Raw genomic sequence first — 13,985 nt, 5'->3', positions numbered from 1 at the left:
CTTTCTCCAGAGAGACCCAGTGACAATGTGCACTTTCTCCAGGGAGACCCAGTGACAATGTGCACTTTCTCCAGGGAGACCCAGTGACAATGTGCACTTTCTCCAGGGAGACCCAGTGACAATGTGCACTTTCTCCAGGGAGACCCAGTGACAATGTGCACTTTCAACAGGGAGACCCAGTGACAATGTGCACTTTCTCCAGGGAGACCCAGTGACAATGTGCACTTTCTCCAGGGAGACCCAGTGACAATGTGCACTTTCTCCAGGGAGACCCAGTGACAATGTGCACTTTCTCCAGGGAGACCCAGTGACAATGTGCACTTTCTCCAGGGAGACCCAGTGACAATGTGCACTTTCTCCAGGGAGACCCAGTGACAATGTGCACTTTCTCCAGGGAGACCCAGTGACAATGTGCACTTTCTCCAGGGAGACCCAGTGACAATGTGCACTTTCTCCAGGGAGACCCAGTGACAATGTGCACTTTCTCCAGGGAGACCCAGTGACAATGTGCACTTGCTCCAGGGAGACCCAGTGACAATGTGCACTTGCTCCAGGGAGACCCAGAAAGCGTTCCCGGGTACCAAGACCTGAGTGAGATTCAGATCATGTAGCTTAGTAATTAGTGTGCTGATGAAAATTATTTAATTTATCTGCTGTGTTCACATACTATTAACAATCTAAAAGAGGGAGGAATGTGATATTTAGAAATATTTGATAATATTCATTTTTTGTTCTTCTTTGTAGAGTTCTTTATTATGATGATTTGTAAATCCCCTCCTTATACCTTTGATTTGTGTTACTGTATTTCAGATATCACGTAGGGAACCAAGTAGATTAAAGCGGTGAAAACCATGTTCAAGTACTGTAGATTATTTACCTCCAGCTACTTCACCAACCAGACAATATTGTACAAAATAGCAAGAGCAGAAAAAGATTCTGGTAAAAATGTTATTAATTGAATAAATTTCTGACAGCCTTCTCAGACTTTGGGAAAGATCATTGTGTCTCCTCATCTTAAGAACTTCATTTGAGAAGCCTACTTAACGAAGAATTACTAAACAGTAGACCCATTACAATTAATAAAGCCAGGAAAATAATACTGGTACGGAGACTTACCAGTGACAAGAACATTGTTAGTCCACTGCATACACGAGACTGCATCACAGTGAGCCTCTAGTAGCAGACACACTTGACCATATTCCTGACTGTACGTATACCTGCAAAATGAAAAAAACATTTCTACTAAGTTTGTTAATAATTCACTAAGTTACAATTTCATTTTGTATACTATAGTTACAATTTTATATTGAAAGTCCCCCTTTATATTGCAGTCCCTGAGGCAGTGGTAACACACTCGTCCCGTGCATTGCGAGCAATTTGGCCTGGGTTCATATCCTGGGCGGGGACGATTAAATAGGTGCCAATCTTTAACCATACACCTCTGTTCACCTAGCAGTGAATGGGTACCTGGTTGTTAAATGATTTAGCAGGTCCTATTCCAGGGAAAATTAAGATTAAGGACCTGCTTAAAATGCTCCGCATGCTAGTGGCTTTACAGGAATTTAAAAACTCTTGAATATATAATAAAAAAAACAGTGTTGAATGTAATGAAATGCCACTTTTGGATTTGTTCATTTGACTCTCAGTTTCTTGATTCTGAAATTTTCTTTATTTACAAATTTTTCTCTCGCCTTGGTTACCCCTTACATTATCTACTATGCCTATTCTCAAGCTAAACAAAATTTTTTTTATCCTAAACCTACTTCCAACATTATTAGCACTGTGCTCTGCCTTTCCTTCATATCTGAACTCAAACTCTTACTAATACCCTTCGTCCTCTTAACATAAAGCTCGCCTTTCAACAAACTAACACTCTTCGTACAAATCTGATTGGTTCACACTTTTCCTCCTCCTCCTCCTAATGCTGCTGGTGTCTTCTCTATTTCCTGTTTGTCTTGTCCTGCCCAATACTTTGGGGAAACTGGCCATACACTAAATGACAGACTTAGGAACACAAAAGAAGTGTTAAGTCTACATACACAAACAGTGTTCTTCTGTCATGTTAGGGATTCTGGTCATCCTATTGATTGGTTTTCTTCTAAAATAATCTTTCCTGCATCTACTCTTTACAGATGCCATCTTCTTGACTGATACACAACATACCCAACATGAACCTTAGTCCTGGCTTTGTTGCTGTTGACTCTTCCCTTTCACAGTACATACTCAAATGCTCTAAACTTTCTAACAAACGTGACCTAACATAAGCCTATCCATCCTCTTTTCTTTTTCTTATGTTCCCATTCTTACTCCTATTATTATCCATTACACCCTTTATTATATCTATCCCTTCTGTACCTTTCGCCTTCCTCTAAGATTTCCTCCTCCTCACCTCTCTCTTGCCTTACTTAATGCACCTGCCTCCCTCGTCTCATCACAATCGATTTGAGAATGGTCCAGGACAGACCGAAACGTCGTCGTCCCTTCACCTAGTGTGTGGTCTGGTCAACTGTATGGTCATTTTTGGATTTGCCTAGTAAGAATTTTGCTTATTTGGATGTCTGGCTTATCTGGTGAGGGATCCTTCACATATAAAGATGACAAGTCACAATAATGTAGCTGAAGATATGATGACCTAACCACAACTCAGGTGGAGGAGAAGCAACGATGTTTTGGTCCATCCTTGACCATTATCAAGTCAAGTGTAAGAAGAGAGGAAGGTAATGTACAGGCAAATATATAAGGTAAGAGAGTAAGATGAGAGGTGAGGAGCAGGTAAGAGAAGGAAAGAATAAGGTAAGAATAAGATGAATGTAGGAATAAGGTAAGAATAGGATCCTGAATGTAGGAAAAAGGTGAGAAAAGGATGAAAGAATAGGATGAATGTAAGGATAGGATGAATGTAAGAATAAGACAAGATAATGGTCCAGGATGGATTGAAACGTGTGCTTCTCCATCTTCTGAGTTATGGTTTGGTCATCATCCTTCCTATATGGTCTGGATAAGTGAGCTTAGACAACAGTATATCCATTGCTGCACCTAGAGGGTTAAAATGTGCATAATGATAAGTATCCACAGTTGCATATTGCCTCTTATATGCCACAGTTAATACACAAATTATGTGCCGTATTGAAAACTTCATTTGCTTAATATCTTAACATTTCAATAGCTGGGAGCCTAAAGGTTTCTGAAGCAGCTTCAATGCCAGCAGGACTGCTGATGCACATATGGAGAAATGCACATGTTTGTTTCCAAAATTTGTCACCATTACCCAATTTAAACATTTCTAAGCATTAAATATTAATCTTTACTCACTCACACATTATTATCCCACGAGCCCACAACAGCAACATCGGTGCCGGGCAGGTGAAGACAACACGACGTTGCCATCGAGCTCAAACGAACACTTCTCATCTGCCAAGAGAGAATACACTTGCCCTTTATTACCAACCATTTGTGAATTAAAATACAGATACAGTATTAGTTTAAATAAACATTAGACAAGTAAAATTGATATAGTAAGGTACAGAGGGCACAAGATGCATAGAAGCACAAAGTATACCACAGGACAAATCTTAAATAATTTTCCCCCACAACCGCTAATATCAGATAAGTTATTTCAAACTGGAATTGTATATAAAACGTTATTAAAAAAAGCCCAAATGAAATTACAATTCTGTGTACAATACGGTACAGTACTGTACCGTACCCTCTATAGCCAATGTTAATTACTAAAAATGGAACCAGCCAACCTGCTCCAACTTGGGCACAGTGAACATCTTTATCAGTGAATCCTGAGCAACAGACATGACTTGTTGTGCGTCAGTTGTAAATGCAACTCCCATGACGACATCACGATGCCCTTTACATTCTTGCAGTTGCTGAAGATCTGTTAACCTTTGCCAAAGATTTCTGACAGTTAGGCTGGATCCTCCAACACAACTTTCTGGAAAAAAAATTTATTTAAAATACTTTCCAGATCTTTCTAAATAAGAAAAAGTACTGCAGGAGTAACCTAAAGTTATTTATCAAGTGTTGGTATGAAAAATTGTTAAACATATTTTCCTGAAGCTTGACAAACAAGAACTATATTTATTGAGAACATGGTATAGTTGACTAATTGAATGGGACTGGACCAAAGTTTTAGGTAGACAACTTTTATTAGACAACAACATATGGCCAAGTTTGTGGGAAATTCTCACAAAATAGCCAAAATTATGCGAGAAGAAATTCAAAGTTACTAATCTAATAGTATATGTCCTCTATAATGCACTTGAAGTATCAAATCTAAATATGCTTCTTTATCTTTTTCTAAAATGGGAACCCACACATAAATGTGTGTATAACCCCACAATACAGTTAGGTGGGATTGCGTGCACAAAAAGATTGTTCTCAGTGTTATGATCTCGGCCTACAGGAGAAACGAGTCTCCCTCCTTGAGAGTTATTCGTCAAGCCTGACCTAACTAGAAGGTCTAGCAAGTATTGAGGTGATGACGCATATGTAAAATAGTTGGTTGGATATGTGTAACAGTTTGAGATTATGGGCAATGCAGAAGAAAATAGATAAATGACTGGCTAGGAGATGTGGACATTTTGCTGGAGGCTTGAGGCTCGCTTCTGGAGGACCTTGACCTCACTTGAGTGCCAGACATCGCAGGGGGAAGCCGCGCTTCGTTGAGCTCCCGTCAGAAGGGAACCCCTAGTGATATATCTCTAAGAGAAGAGAAGTGTGCAGACGTACCAGCTGTGGAATAGAGCTGGGGACGTGTGGTCTCAAGTCGTGGACGATAATTAGTGAATATTAAGCCGCCCGGAGGCATTATTGTGGGCTGTGTGGAGCGCCCTGACCAGACGCCGTCAGAGGAAAAGCGCCCTCGACCAGTTAATCTGTGGTAAGCACGATATACGCCAGTTCATAGTGATTGCATTGTAGTTGGTCGTGTGCCCAGCGACAGTAGCGATGTTTATTTATAAGTTAGACATGTTTTAATAAGGCAGAAGGCCTGAAATAGGAGAGTGAAGAGGGAGGAACACGGAGCGACGTCCGTCCTCTCTGAGCGCTGGCGGACGACTGAGGGAGCCGGCTCCGGATGGAGGAAGACCCTCCCAGCGAGTGAGGACCGCCACCAGGCGAGGTGGAGTATGGACCCGCCCAAAACGGGGGAGTCCACTCTCACTGTATGTAGAGAACAGATAGAGGTTTGAGGCAAACATATTGTGTGAATATTTTTTGTTTATGTGTTAAAGGGGAACATTTTATTGGAGTGTCGATGGGTTGCAGGTTTGTCTTTTGGGGAAGAAGTTGCTGAGAACTTCGAAGCCAGCAGATGATGTAGCTGATGAGACTCCAAGGTAGTGGAGCAGAGGACCTCGAGCTGTGAGGAGAAGCAGCAGTGAAGAGGAGTGTCACGTGCTTCTGTAGAGGTGGTGAAGCACCATAGTTACTCGAGGAAACTTCATGGTGTAGCAGCCAAGAGAGCTGTGGAGGAGCCTAGCAGAAGGGTGAAGCACCGTAGTTGCTCGAGGAAACTTCATGATAGCAGCCTGGAGGAGCTGCAGAGGATCCTGGTAGTGAAGCCCGGAAGAACCTAAAGAAATAGGGTAGTGAACTTCCAGAGGTGGAAGGGGAAGTTCTGGTGGATTACTAGTAGGGAGTTGATAGTGTTTGGTTGTCATTAGCGTGCAAGACGCAGTGAGAGGTGAGTGACTGTTGGCATTCTTATGTCAAGGAATTTTTTATACTGAAGTATCAATGAACATTTATACTGGTATATGTTATTGCATTCAAATGCTGATTTTCTATATATATATGTTATCTTGCTGATGGTGCAACAGTGTGTAGGCTTGACCAACTTGAGGAAGTTAATAGTATCAGGTGGTGAACCAGGAGGTAGGATACCACTTGATAAGCTGATAATAGAGTTCTGATGGTGTTGGAGTGCAACCTGATTGTGATATTATAGAGTATAGGATTCATTATTATTATATGTGTGTATGTATCGTGTATGTGCTTTGTTCAGTAAATGTGTCACAATTTGCTGGTGTTTTGCCCTTGTCCTAGTGAGGCTTCCCAGGAGGTAGTAAAGAAGGAGAGAGAGAGAGAAAGAACCAAGAACCACTGCTGTGGACAGGGTAGGAGGTAATACTAGTAAGTCATAGGGGGATTGAGGAGATCATATCTCATAAGGAGAGAGTGGGGAGTCACAGCGGCTCGAGTGGGTGTGTGCACGTGACGACGAGGCTAAGTGTTGGAGCCGCATCCCCTGAACGTGTGACGTTGAGCCCCTCTCCAAGAGCCAGAAGCGCCAAGGGTGATCTCCTAGTATAAGCACTCTGCCGAGTTGTGGGTTGGGTTGTCCGTAGAGGAGGATCAACGACGACTACACCAACCAACCCACAGTCTATATAATAAATGGCAATCTGGACATTAGGTTTGTTGATGGTAGTTGGGGATGATAATGATTATGAGTCACCTAGAGATGTATTAACTTTTCCATAGCTAAATTAATGCTGAATAAGGCATTATGCAATATGGCAATATTGCATAATGAATAAGGCAATATGCATGTTGATCTTAATAATAGTTCTGGAAGTATATTAATACAGTACATAAGAGTTTCAGCAAGTGTCAGTGTCACCAGATTATCCCTTAAACTGCGCATATCATATATATATATATATATATATATGATATCAGTGACAAAACCGAAACCGCACACATCATTTATATATGCTTTCGTGTCTAGCGCTATAATTTAAATGCCCCGTCTGGGATAGGGGCAGCTATAGTACAGCCACAACCAATAGTTGCCAGATGCCACCTAGAAAAAAAATCCAGGCCAACATTCTTGGATGTTAGAGCATCAGTAATGAGCAAGCCACCAAGGCTGGCGCACGCAGCATGAGCTCACAGCACCGCTGTTCAGCTTTTGACCACAGCATCGCCTACAAATGCCATAATATACATGATACTGCTATTATTTAGCGATGATAGTATTATAGAAGACCCCTGACTGTGATAAAACTGACCAGGATTCTGATAATAGCAGGATTGTGGCGATATTTAGCGCTGTGCTCCATGGAAGGAGGAGTAAGGCTGTGGGAATGAGGGTTGTGGCGTCGTCTTCTGACTGTGTGTGGCCACCTTTTATTGACTGCACTCACCATACCAGCTTAGTGGTTCGCTATGGTGAACACAAATGTACATATTTATATATAATGTGTGTATAGTGAGAGATAACAGCAAGAGGAGTAGGTTGGGAGTCGCCATTTTGGTGAGGTGAGATTGTCTGCACTATTATAACTAATACTAAACATAATAGTAACTAAGCACTAATAAAAATTATAAGCCAAGTAGAGATATATGCAGTAGTTAGATGGACAATTTAACTGTCTTTATTAGTCAAAAAGAGGGAATAGTTATAAGTGGAGCAAGCCCCCAAAATAGGTTAGTGCAGACTGTTTATTATTCCCATATAAATTACCCTATGAACTAATTGTGCAATGAACAATATAAGTAGCCTTATTTAAGAGTGCTACAATTAGATATAATTTACATATTTACTAGACATATTATAAACTAGACAATTTTTATCTGCTGAAGATTTTGTGAGTGGAAGATGTCTGGTCAGCAGAGCCAGGTTCAAGCATTATACCTCTCAAATCAAGCTAGGTCAACTATTTACACCAAAATCCCCACAAACATATCAAAATATTTAACTCTAGGGAAACAAATTTCTTTAGCAGCTTCATTGGCACACAACCTATGATGGCCTTCAACCTTCTCTCAGTCACTTACCATTGCACTCTGCAGAATCTTCCACAAAATTTAATGTACTTCCAAGTACATTATTCAGATGAAGAGAATCATAAAGGCCATATGATCTTGACCTTCGAGGATGTGGTCTACAGAAGAGCTGTTTCGGTACCTGCCCAAATTCTGTGATCTGGACCTCTAATGCCAATCTGTCGTTGAGGTCTGTAATTGCAGCCAAGTCTACAGATCCTTCATAGCAGAGGTGGTAAAACACTGTAGATAAAAAACAGAAGCCGGCATTGAATGTAATGAAGTGTCTCTTTCTGGTGGGTTCTTTGGTGGCTCCCTGCTACTACAACCTGGACAGCTCCACCCAATTAGATTCACACTAGACCCTTGCGAATCTTAAAAATCCTATTAGAGAGCAGAGGACAAAACATGGTCCCCTCCTTACAAAGGAGCAAAGGAGAAGAGGATTCAAGAGCACTAACTGAAAGAAGCTACAAGAAAGGTAGAGCAACCCAAAGTAAACAGTAAGGAAAAAAAATAAAAAAAAATAAATAAACAAAAGGAATAAATACACAAAAAATATAGTAACATAGGGAAGAATCAAAATACAGAAAATGGGGAATCCAGGAGACAGCTCATTCTTTTTCTAATATCAGAAAAGAGAATAAAGTTCTCTCATCAACTACAGAACTTGACACCCAATCATAATATGATGGAAGAAACAAGCATTGAATGAAATGAAACGCCTCTTTCTGGTAGAGCCCCAGGGCTCCCTGAAGTCATCTTTGCTTAGATGCCTCTTCACTACTGGGCACATCAGTTGCAGGCGTCCTGTTAGACCTGCCAGGACTAGAGCCAGAACCTGGCTCCTTTACAGAGGAACAAAGCAGGGGACTATTATCATCACCCTTACTGACAAAACACCCAGCAAACCAGTGAAGCTTTACAGACAACTACAAACTTCATAGAAAACAAAGCACCAAAATGGCTTAATACCATACTTGGGAAACAAGCGGTTAACTAGCATAAACCCATTAGTACCGATAGCTACTACCAGGCAGTCCGTGCACCAGCCAACACCTACTCTGTTGGTCAATCCAGAGCTGAAATAAAGAAACTGGGAGGGAGGGAGGGGAGGGAGTCAGGGAGCCACTGATGTTCTACCAGAAAGAAGCATTTCATTACCTTCAATGCTGAATTTTATGGACGCAGCAGCATTTCATTACCTTCAATGCTGAATTTTATGGAAGAAGCAGCATTTCATTACCTTCAATGCTGAATTTTATGGAAGAAGCTCCTTAGTGGCTCCCTTAACCACTGAACTGGGCAACGTGCCTGCAGACCCTCAACAGGGGGTGCGCAACTCACCTCCGGGTATTTTTATTTTTAGTATATGATTCAAAACTCCTGCAGCTATATGGGGTTCACATCAGCTTCCTCAGGGCTCTTGTAAACAGATGCCATTTAAAAAAACAATCGTGGGGAACATTCCCAGGTGTGAAGGTTTCAGTACCGAGTGAGCAACCAAGGCTGGCACACACAGCATGAGCTCACAGTACAGTACTGCTGTTTGTTGATTGATTGGATTGTTGTGATAGCACTGTGCATAGTATTGTGGGAGGAGGAAGTTTGGTGAGGGAGGGAGGGAATCTAGATAGTGTCACTGTGTGGCAGCCACTCTTGTTTTGCTCACCATACTAGCTAAGTGATTCGCAATGGTGAACACACATGTACTTAGGTATATACACATATTGTGTATACCCATGTACATATGTGCATAGTATTGTGGGAGGAGGAATTTTGGTGGGGGGGGGGGGGCATGGAGGGAGAAAATCGAGGTAGCGTCACTGTGTGGCAGCCACTCTTGTTTTGCACACCACACTAGCCTAATGGTTCGCTATGGTGAACACATATGTACATGGGTAAATACAATGTGTGTGTGTGTGTATATATAGTGTAATAACAGCAACAGGAGTATGTTGGGAGGAGCCTTTTTGGTGAGGGAGGTGGCGACATACCCGTAGCGTTGTCTGCTGGCTGCTGTGTGATTTTTCCATGCAGTGTATGGTGGCCACTATGCTGTTTGGACACAATACCAGCTTACTTGCATAGTTATGGTGAATAAACATGTAGATACGTATACATAACATGTAGTGTAATAAAAACAATTACAGTATGGTGGGAGGAGGAATGTTGGCGAGTAAGGTGTAAGGAGTAAGCTAGCTAGGAGTGAGGAAAAGCTGGCTGGGCGTAGCAGCTCACACTCGTGGAGTTCTGAGTGAATGTGTGAATGTATTTAGAGTGTGACAGTGTATAGTGTGTAAATATGTTGTAAATATACATAAATGAACATGAAACATTGGATATATGAGCAATATATGTGGACACATTTGAGACACACAACACAGTCTTGGGACAGTACGGATGTTCTACTGCCATAATATTGTGTACGTGTTCATTATACATAGGATTGGCAATCCTATACGGCAGGGGGGCGGCAGGGGGGGGGTGCCGTATTTGGAAGCTGAGCAGCCCAGTGGTTGAGCAAACTATCCACAGAGAAACAGGAAAATAAAGGACTTACCAGGGAGGGGGAAGATGGTGGGTACTCTTCTGAGGAAAAGACCACAAGATGGGAAACCTGTCCCAACGCCACACACAACGCCAGGAATATTGATCAAATACCGGGCTGCCACAACCCTGTTAGACCTCTAAAGCCACCAAGCACGAATATCAGCCCCCCCCCCCATGTTGGAGGAGACCACTGCCAATGTAATGTACTGTAATGTATTTATGAACATAATGGGCCTGAGGGTAGACCACAGGCTGGCTAGATTTGATGACACTGAAGTGTAAAATATGATGACCTGAGAAATATGAGTCTTGGAATAGGGGACCAAGGAAATACTGTAGGGTCAACCAACAAGGCAGCCACCAAGGCAGAACCGGTGGCACATAGGTAACAATGAAATGTCACCATCCAACAAATGATGCACCCACAAATGGACCAACCAAGCATCAGTTACCAAAGCATTCCTCCAGAAATCAGCCAAATCGTTCTTGGGCAGAAAAACCAGCGTTGGATTTAATGAAACGCCATTTTCTTGGGAGGTCCGAAGGCTCCCTGGAACTATCGGACTTGTATTAGCAATATTAGTCTGGGGCTTCAGTCACATGGAGTTCTGCCTACCGGGAACCACGAGCCAGAACCTGGTTCTCTCAGAGAGGTGAAGGAAGCAATGGCCTATGAAAATTCCAATCTTTGAGAGTACAATACTGTATATTCATGTCTGCCATTGACAGGGGTTAGGCACCCAGAAAGGTAGGCATCCCAAAACAGACCCCAAATGGTCTGGTAGAAGATTGCAACCCAAGACCAAACAGAGCCTGAGAACTCCCCCCAAGAAAAACAACATGCAAATTGCCATCAAACCGATGCATCACTCGTTCACACCCCTCCCCTGGGAAGGGGAGGGGGAGGCCCCGCCCAACCGAGCCGGCCGTTGGTCCGGCTCAGTTGGTGTGATGGTGGTACAGTAGTGGTAAAGGTGGTAGTAGTGGTATTGTTGGTAATGATGATAGTAGTGGTAGTAATGAAGATGTTTTCTCACAGACATCTTATAGTATTTGTAGTGGTGGTAATGATATTAGAAGTGGTGGTAATGGTAATAGTAGTGGTACAATAGTGGTGGTAATGATATTGGTACTCATAAGATCAGTAGTAAAGAGAAATGACTGCTTGGTGGTCCCATTTGATAAGTGCTTTGCCTTTACAAGGAGCACTTGTAAATGCAGAGTTTAACAAATGCATTTACTGGGCTGTATCTTGAGCTGTATTAAATGTTCCCCAGTTTCCTTAGCACCAGTATGACCTGCCAATGCCAGTTTCAACATTTTCAAATGCAATTGTGGAGAAATATCTGCCTATCCTTGTTACACTAGTAACTCACCTTAAGGAGTAAACGAGGGTGATAGCTGATAATGAGGCTCAATAACATTAAAATTTTAGAATCCAAAAAAAATGACAACGTAACATAAGCTTATTTGTTGCACTTACAATTGTCAGCTTTCTCTGCCTCTTCACCATTTTGCTTGAAGCCAAATATGAGATCAATCCAGAAATGTAAATTATTTGAGACATGTTCAGACTCAAGAGCTTCTCTCATTATTTTTATCACACTGCGGGAATCTGAAGAAACAGAATAATATTTGTTAGGACAATATAAAGTAGAAAAAAGCAGCGTTGAATGTAATGAAGCGGCATTTTCTGGGTAGAGCCCCAGAAACTCCCTGGAGCTATTGGACTGATATTAGTTAATATTAGTATGGGGCTTCAGTCATATAGAGTTGTCATGCCTACCGGGGGCCACTAGCCAGAACATGGTCCCCCCCTCAGAGAGGTGTAGGGAGCAATGGCCTATGAAACTCATGTATGAAAGTATTCATGTCTGCCATCGACCGGTTGAGCACCTAAAAATGTAGGCGCTCCAAAACAGACCCCTCCTGGTAGAAAAATTGCAACCTGAGACAGAGCAGAGGCTAGAAACTCCTCTAAAGAAAAAAAAGATAACATGCAACACGTCATTGCACCACACGCCGCTCGTTCGTGCTGATGCCTTCCTCCCATCTTCTAGGAGGGGGAGAGGGGGGGGGGTCCCAGCCCACCAAGCCGGCAGCCAGACCGTCAGTTTGGAGGCTGAAAACGAAAACAAAACCCACCGACAGGGTGAGGGAGGGTGCCAAGGAGCCTCTGGGCTCTACCCAGAAAATGGCATTTCATTACATTCAACACTGGTTTTCTGTGGGGAAGCCCCATCGGTTTCCCTAGAGCTAACTACCCAAAGAGCAGAAAAAAAAGAAGGACTTATCCAGGAGGCAGGTGCATTGCACCGCTCATAACGAAGAAGAGACAACTGGCTGCAACCACTAACCCAAGGCGAAACAAGACCGCTGAGGGCCCGGCACATTAACAAGATATCGGGCAGCCAGGACCCTGTTCAATCTCCAAAACTCCTGCGACTGAATATTGCAAAACACAGTCTTGATTATCTTCTTCTTGAGATTATCTTGATTATCTTGAGATTATCTTGAGATGATTTCGGGGCTTTAGTGTCCCCGCGGCCCGGTCCTCGACCAGGCCTCCACCCCCAGGAAGCAGCCCGTGACAGCTGACTAACTCCCAGGTACCTATTTTACTGCTAGGTAACAGGGGCATTCAGGGTGAAAGAAACTTTGCCCATTTGTTTCTGCCTCGTGCGGGAATTGAACCCGCGCCACAGAATTACGAGTCCTGCGCGCTATCCACCAGGCTACGAGGCCCCCGAGGCCCGAGTTCGCAGTCAAAGCTGCGAACTTATGAACATCATATGCACAGGTAGACCAAGGAAGGGCGCCACAGACAGGAAGACACCTTGACTATGCCGACGCGAAGAGATCCATGTCCAGCAAAGCCAACTGAATGAGTTGGCGTCGACCGTCCATTCCAGTCAGGGGAATGAACTGTGACAGGCTGTCTGCCAGGATGAGGAATCTTGGATCTTGGCCCCAGCCAAGAGAGAAATCATTTGTGAACTCATCGAGGCAGGGGCTCCAGGAGGCACCAAGGCACCGAACCCTGAAAACCCCGAAGAAGGCAGAGCCATGTAATGACTGCCGTGTTCAGACACCAGGCCCAAAGTGCCAGAAACCAAGGCTGATTAGGCCACCAAGGAGCCAGAAGAATCACCCTGCCAGTGTAATTCTCCAGTTTGGACAACATCTGTAATAACAGGTGAACTAGAAGGAACAGATAAAGAAACCTCTACTGGAACAGCTGAATAGGATCCACCATGAGAGCCTGACAATCAGGGAACAGACAGTTTTAGTTACGTTCTTGGTAATGTATTTTCCAATGTGCTCTGGCATTCCAAAACTAACTTCTTAACAAAAATGAGCATTGTTCCCCGATTGCTTACTATGTAAATGTGGTTATCACCACAAAGGTTACTATGGCAAAGTGGCAATTGTCATGATATAAAATTAAATTATAATTTCACGATATGTAAACCGATTATGTTCATATCGTTTTCACAACTCTATATGTTTGTAATGAAGTATACCAGGTCAACCAATCATCATAATAAAGGAACTTCAGTAGGCCAATATGAGGCAGCTCCTATTTATATCCACCCAAACTCATTCATTCATATCTATATATTATATATTATATATATTATATATAT

The 13,985-nt window shown here is 42.7% G+C and overlaps 1 protein-coding gene across 6 annotated transcripts in view; it reads right to left on the bottom strand.

The window, feature by feature from the left end:
* LOC138365858 (protein FAN-like) overlaps nt 1–13,985 on the bottom strand; it is a 36,689-nt gene that overhangs the window by 10,202 nt on the left and 12,502 nt on the right. For all 6 annotated transcript variants that reach the window (XR_011229054.1, XM_069326440.1, XM_069326441.1 and 3 more), the window contains 5 exons: nt 11,822–11,953; nt 7,798–8,028; nt 3,750–3,943; nt 3,317–3,411; nt 1,117–1,217 (listed from right to left, as the gene is read on the bottom strand). Coding sequence is in view for 5 of the 6 variants with exons in the window: in XM_069326440.1 (XP_069182541.1) it covers nt 1,117–1,217; nt 3,317–3,411; nt 3,750–3,943; nt 7,798–8,028; nt 11,822–11,953 (753 nt within the window). In the remaining variant the exon portion in view is untranslated. The remainder of the gene's footprint in view (nt 1–1,116; nt 1,218–3,316; nt 3,412–3,749; nt 3,944–7,797; nt 8,029–11,821; nt 11,954–13,985) is intronic.

Source organism: Procambarus clarkii, chromosome 18 (assembly GCF_040958095.1).
Source record: "Procambarus clarkii isolate CNS0578487 chromosome 18, FALCON_Pclarkii_2.0, whole genome shotgun sequence".
NCBI lineage: Eukaryota > Metazoa > Arthropoda > Malacostraca > Decapoda > Cambaridae > Procambarus > Procambarus clarkii.
The sequence above is the reverse complement of the archived record's forward strand: the minus strand, read 5'-3'. Positions and strand labels throughout refer to the sequence as shown.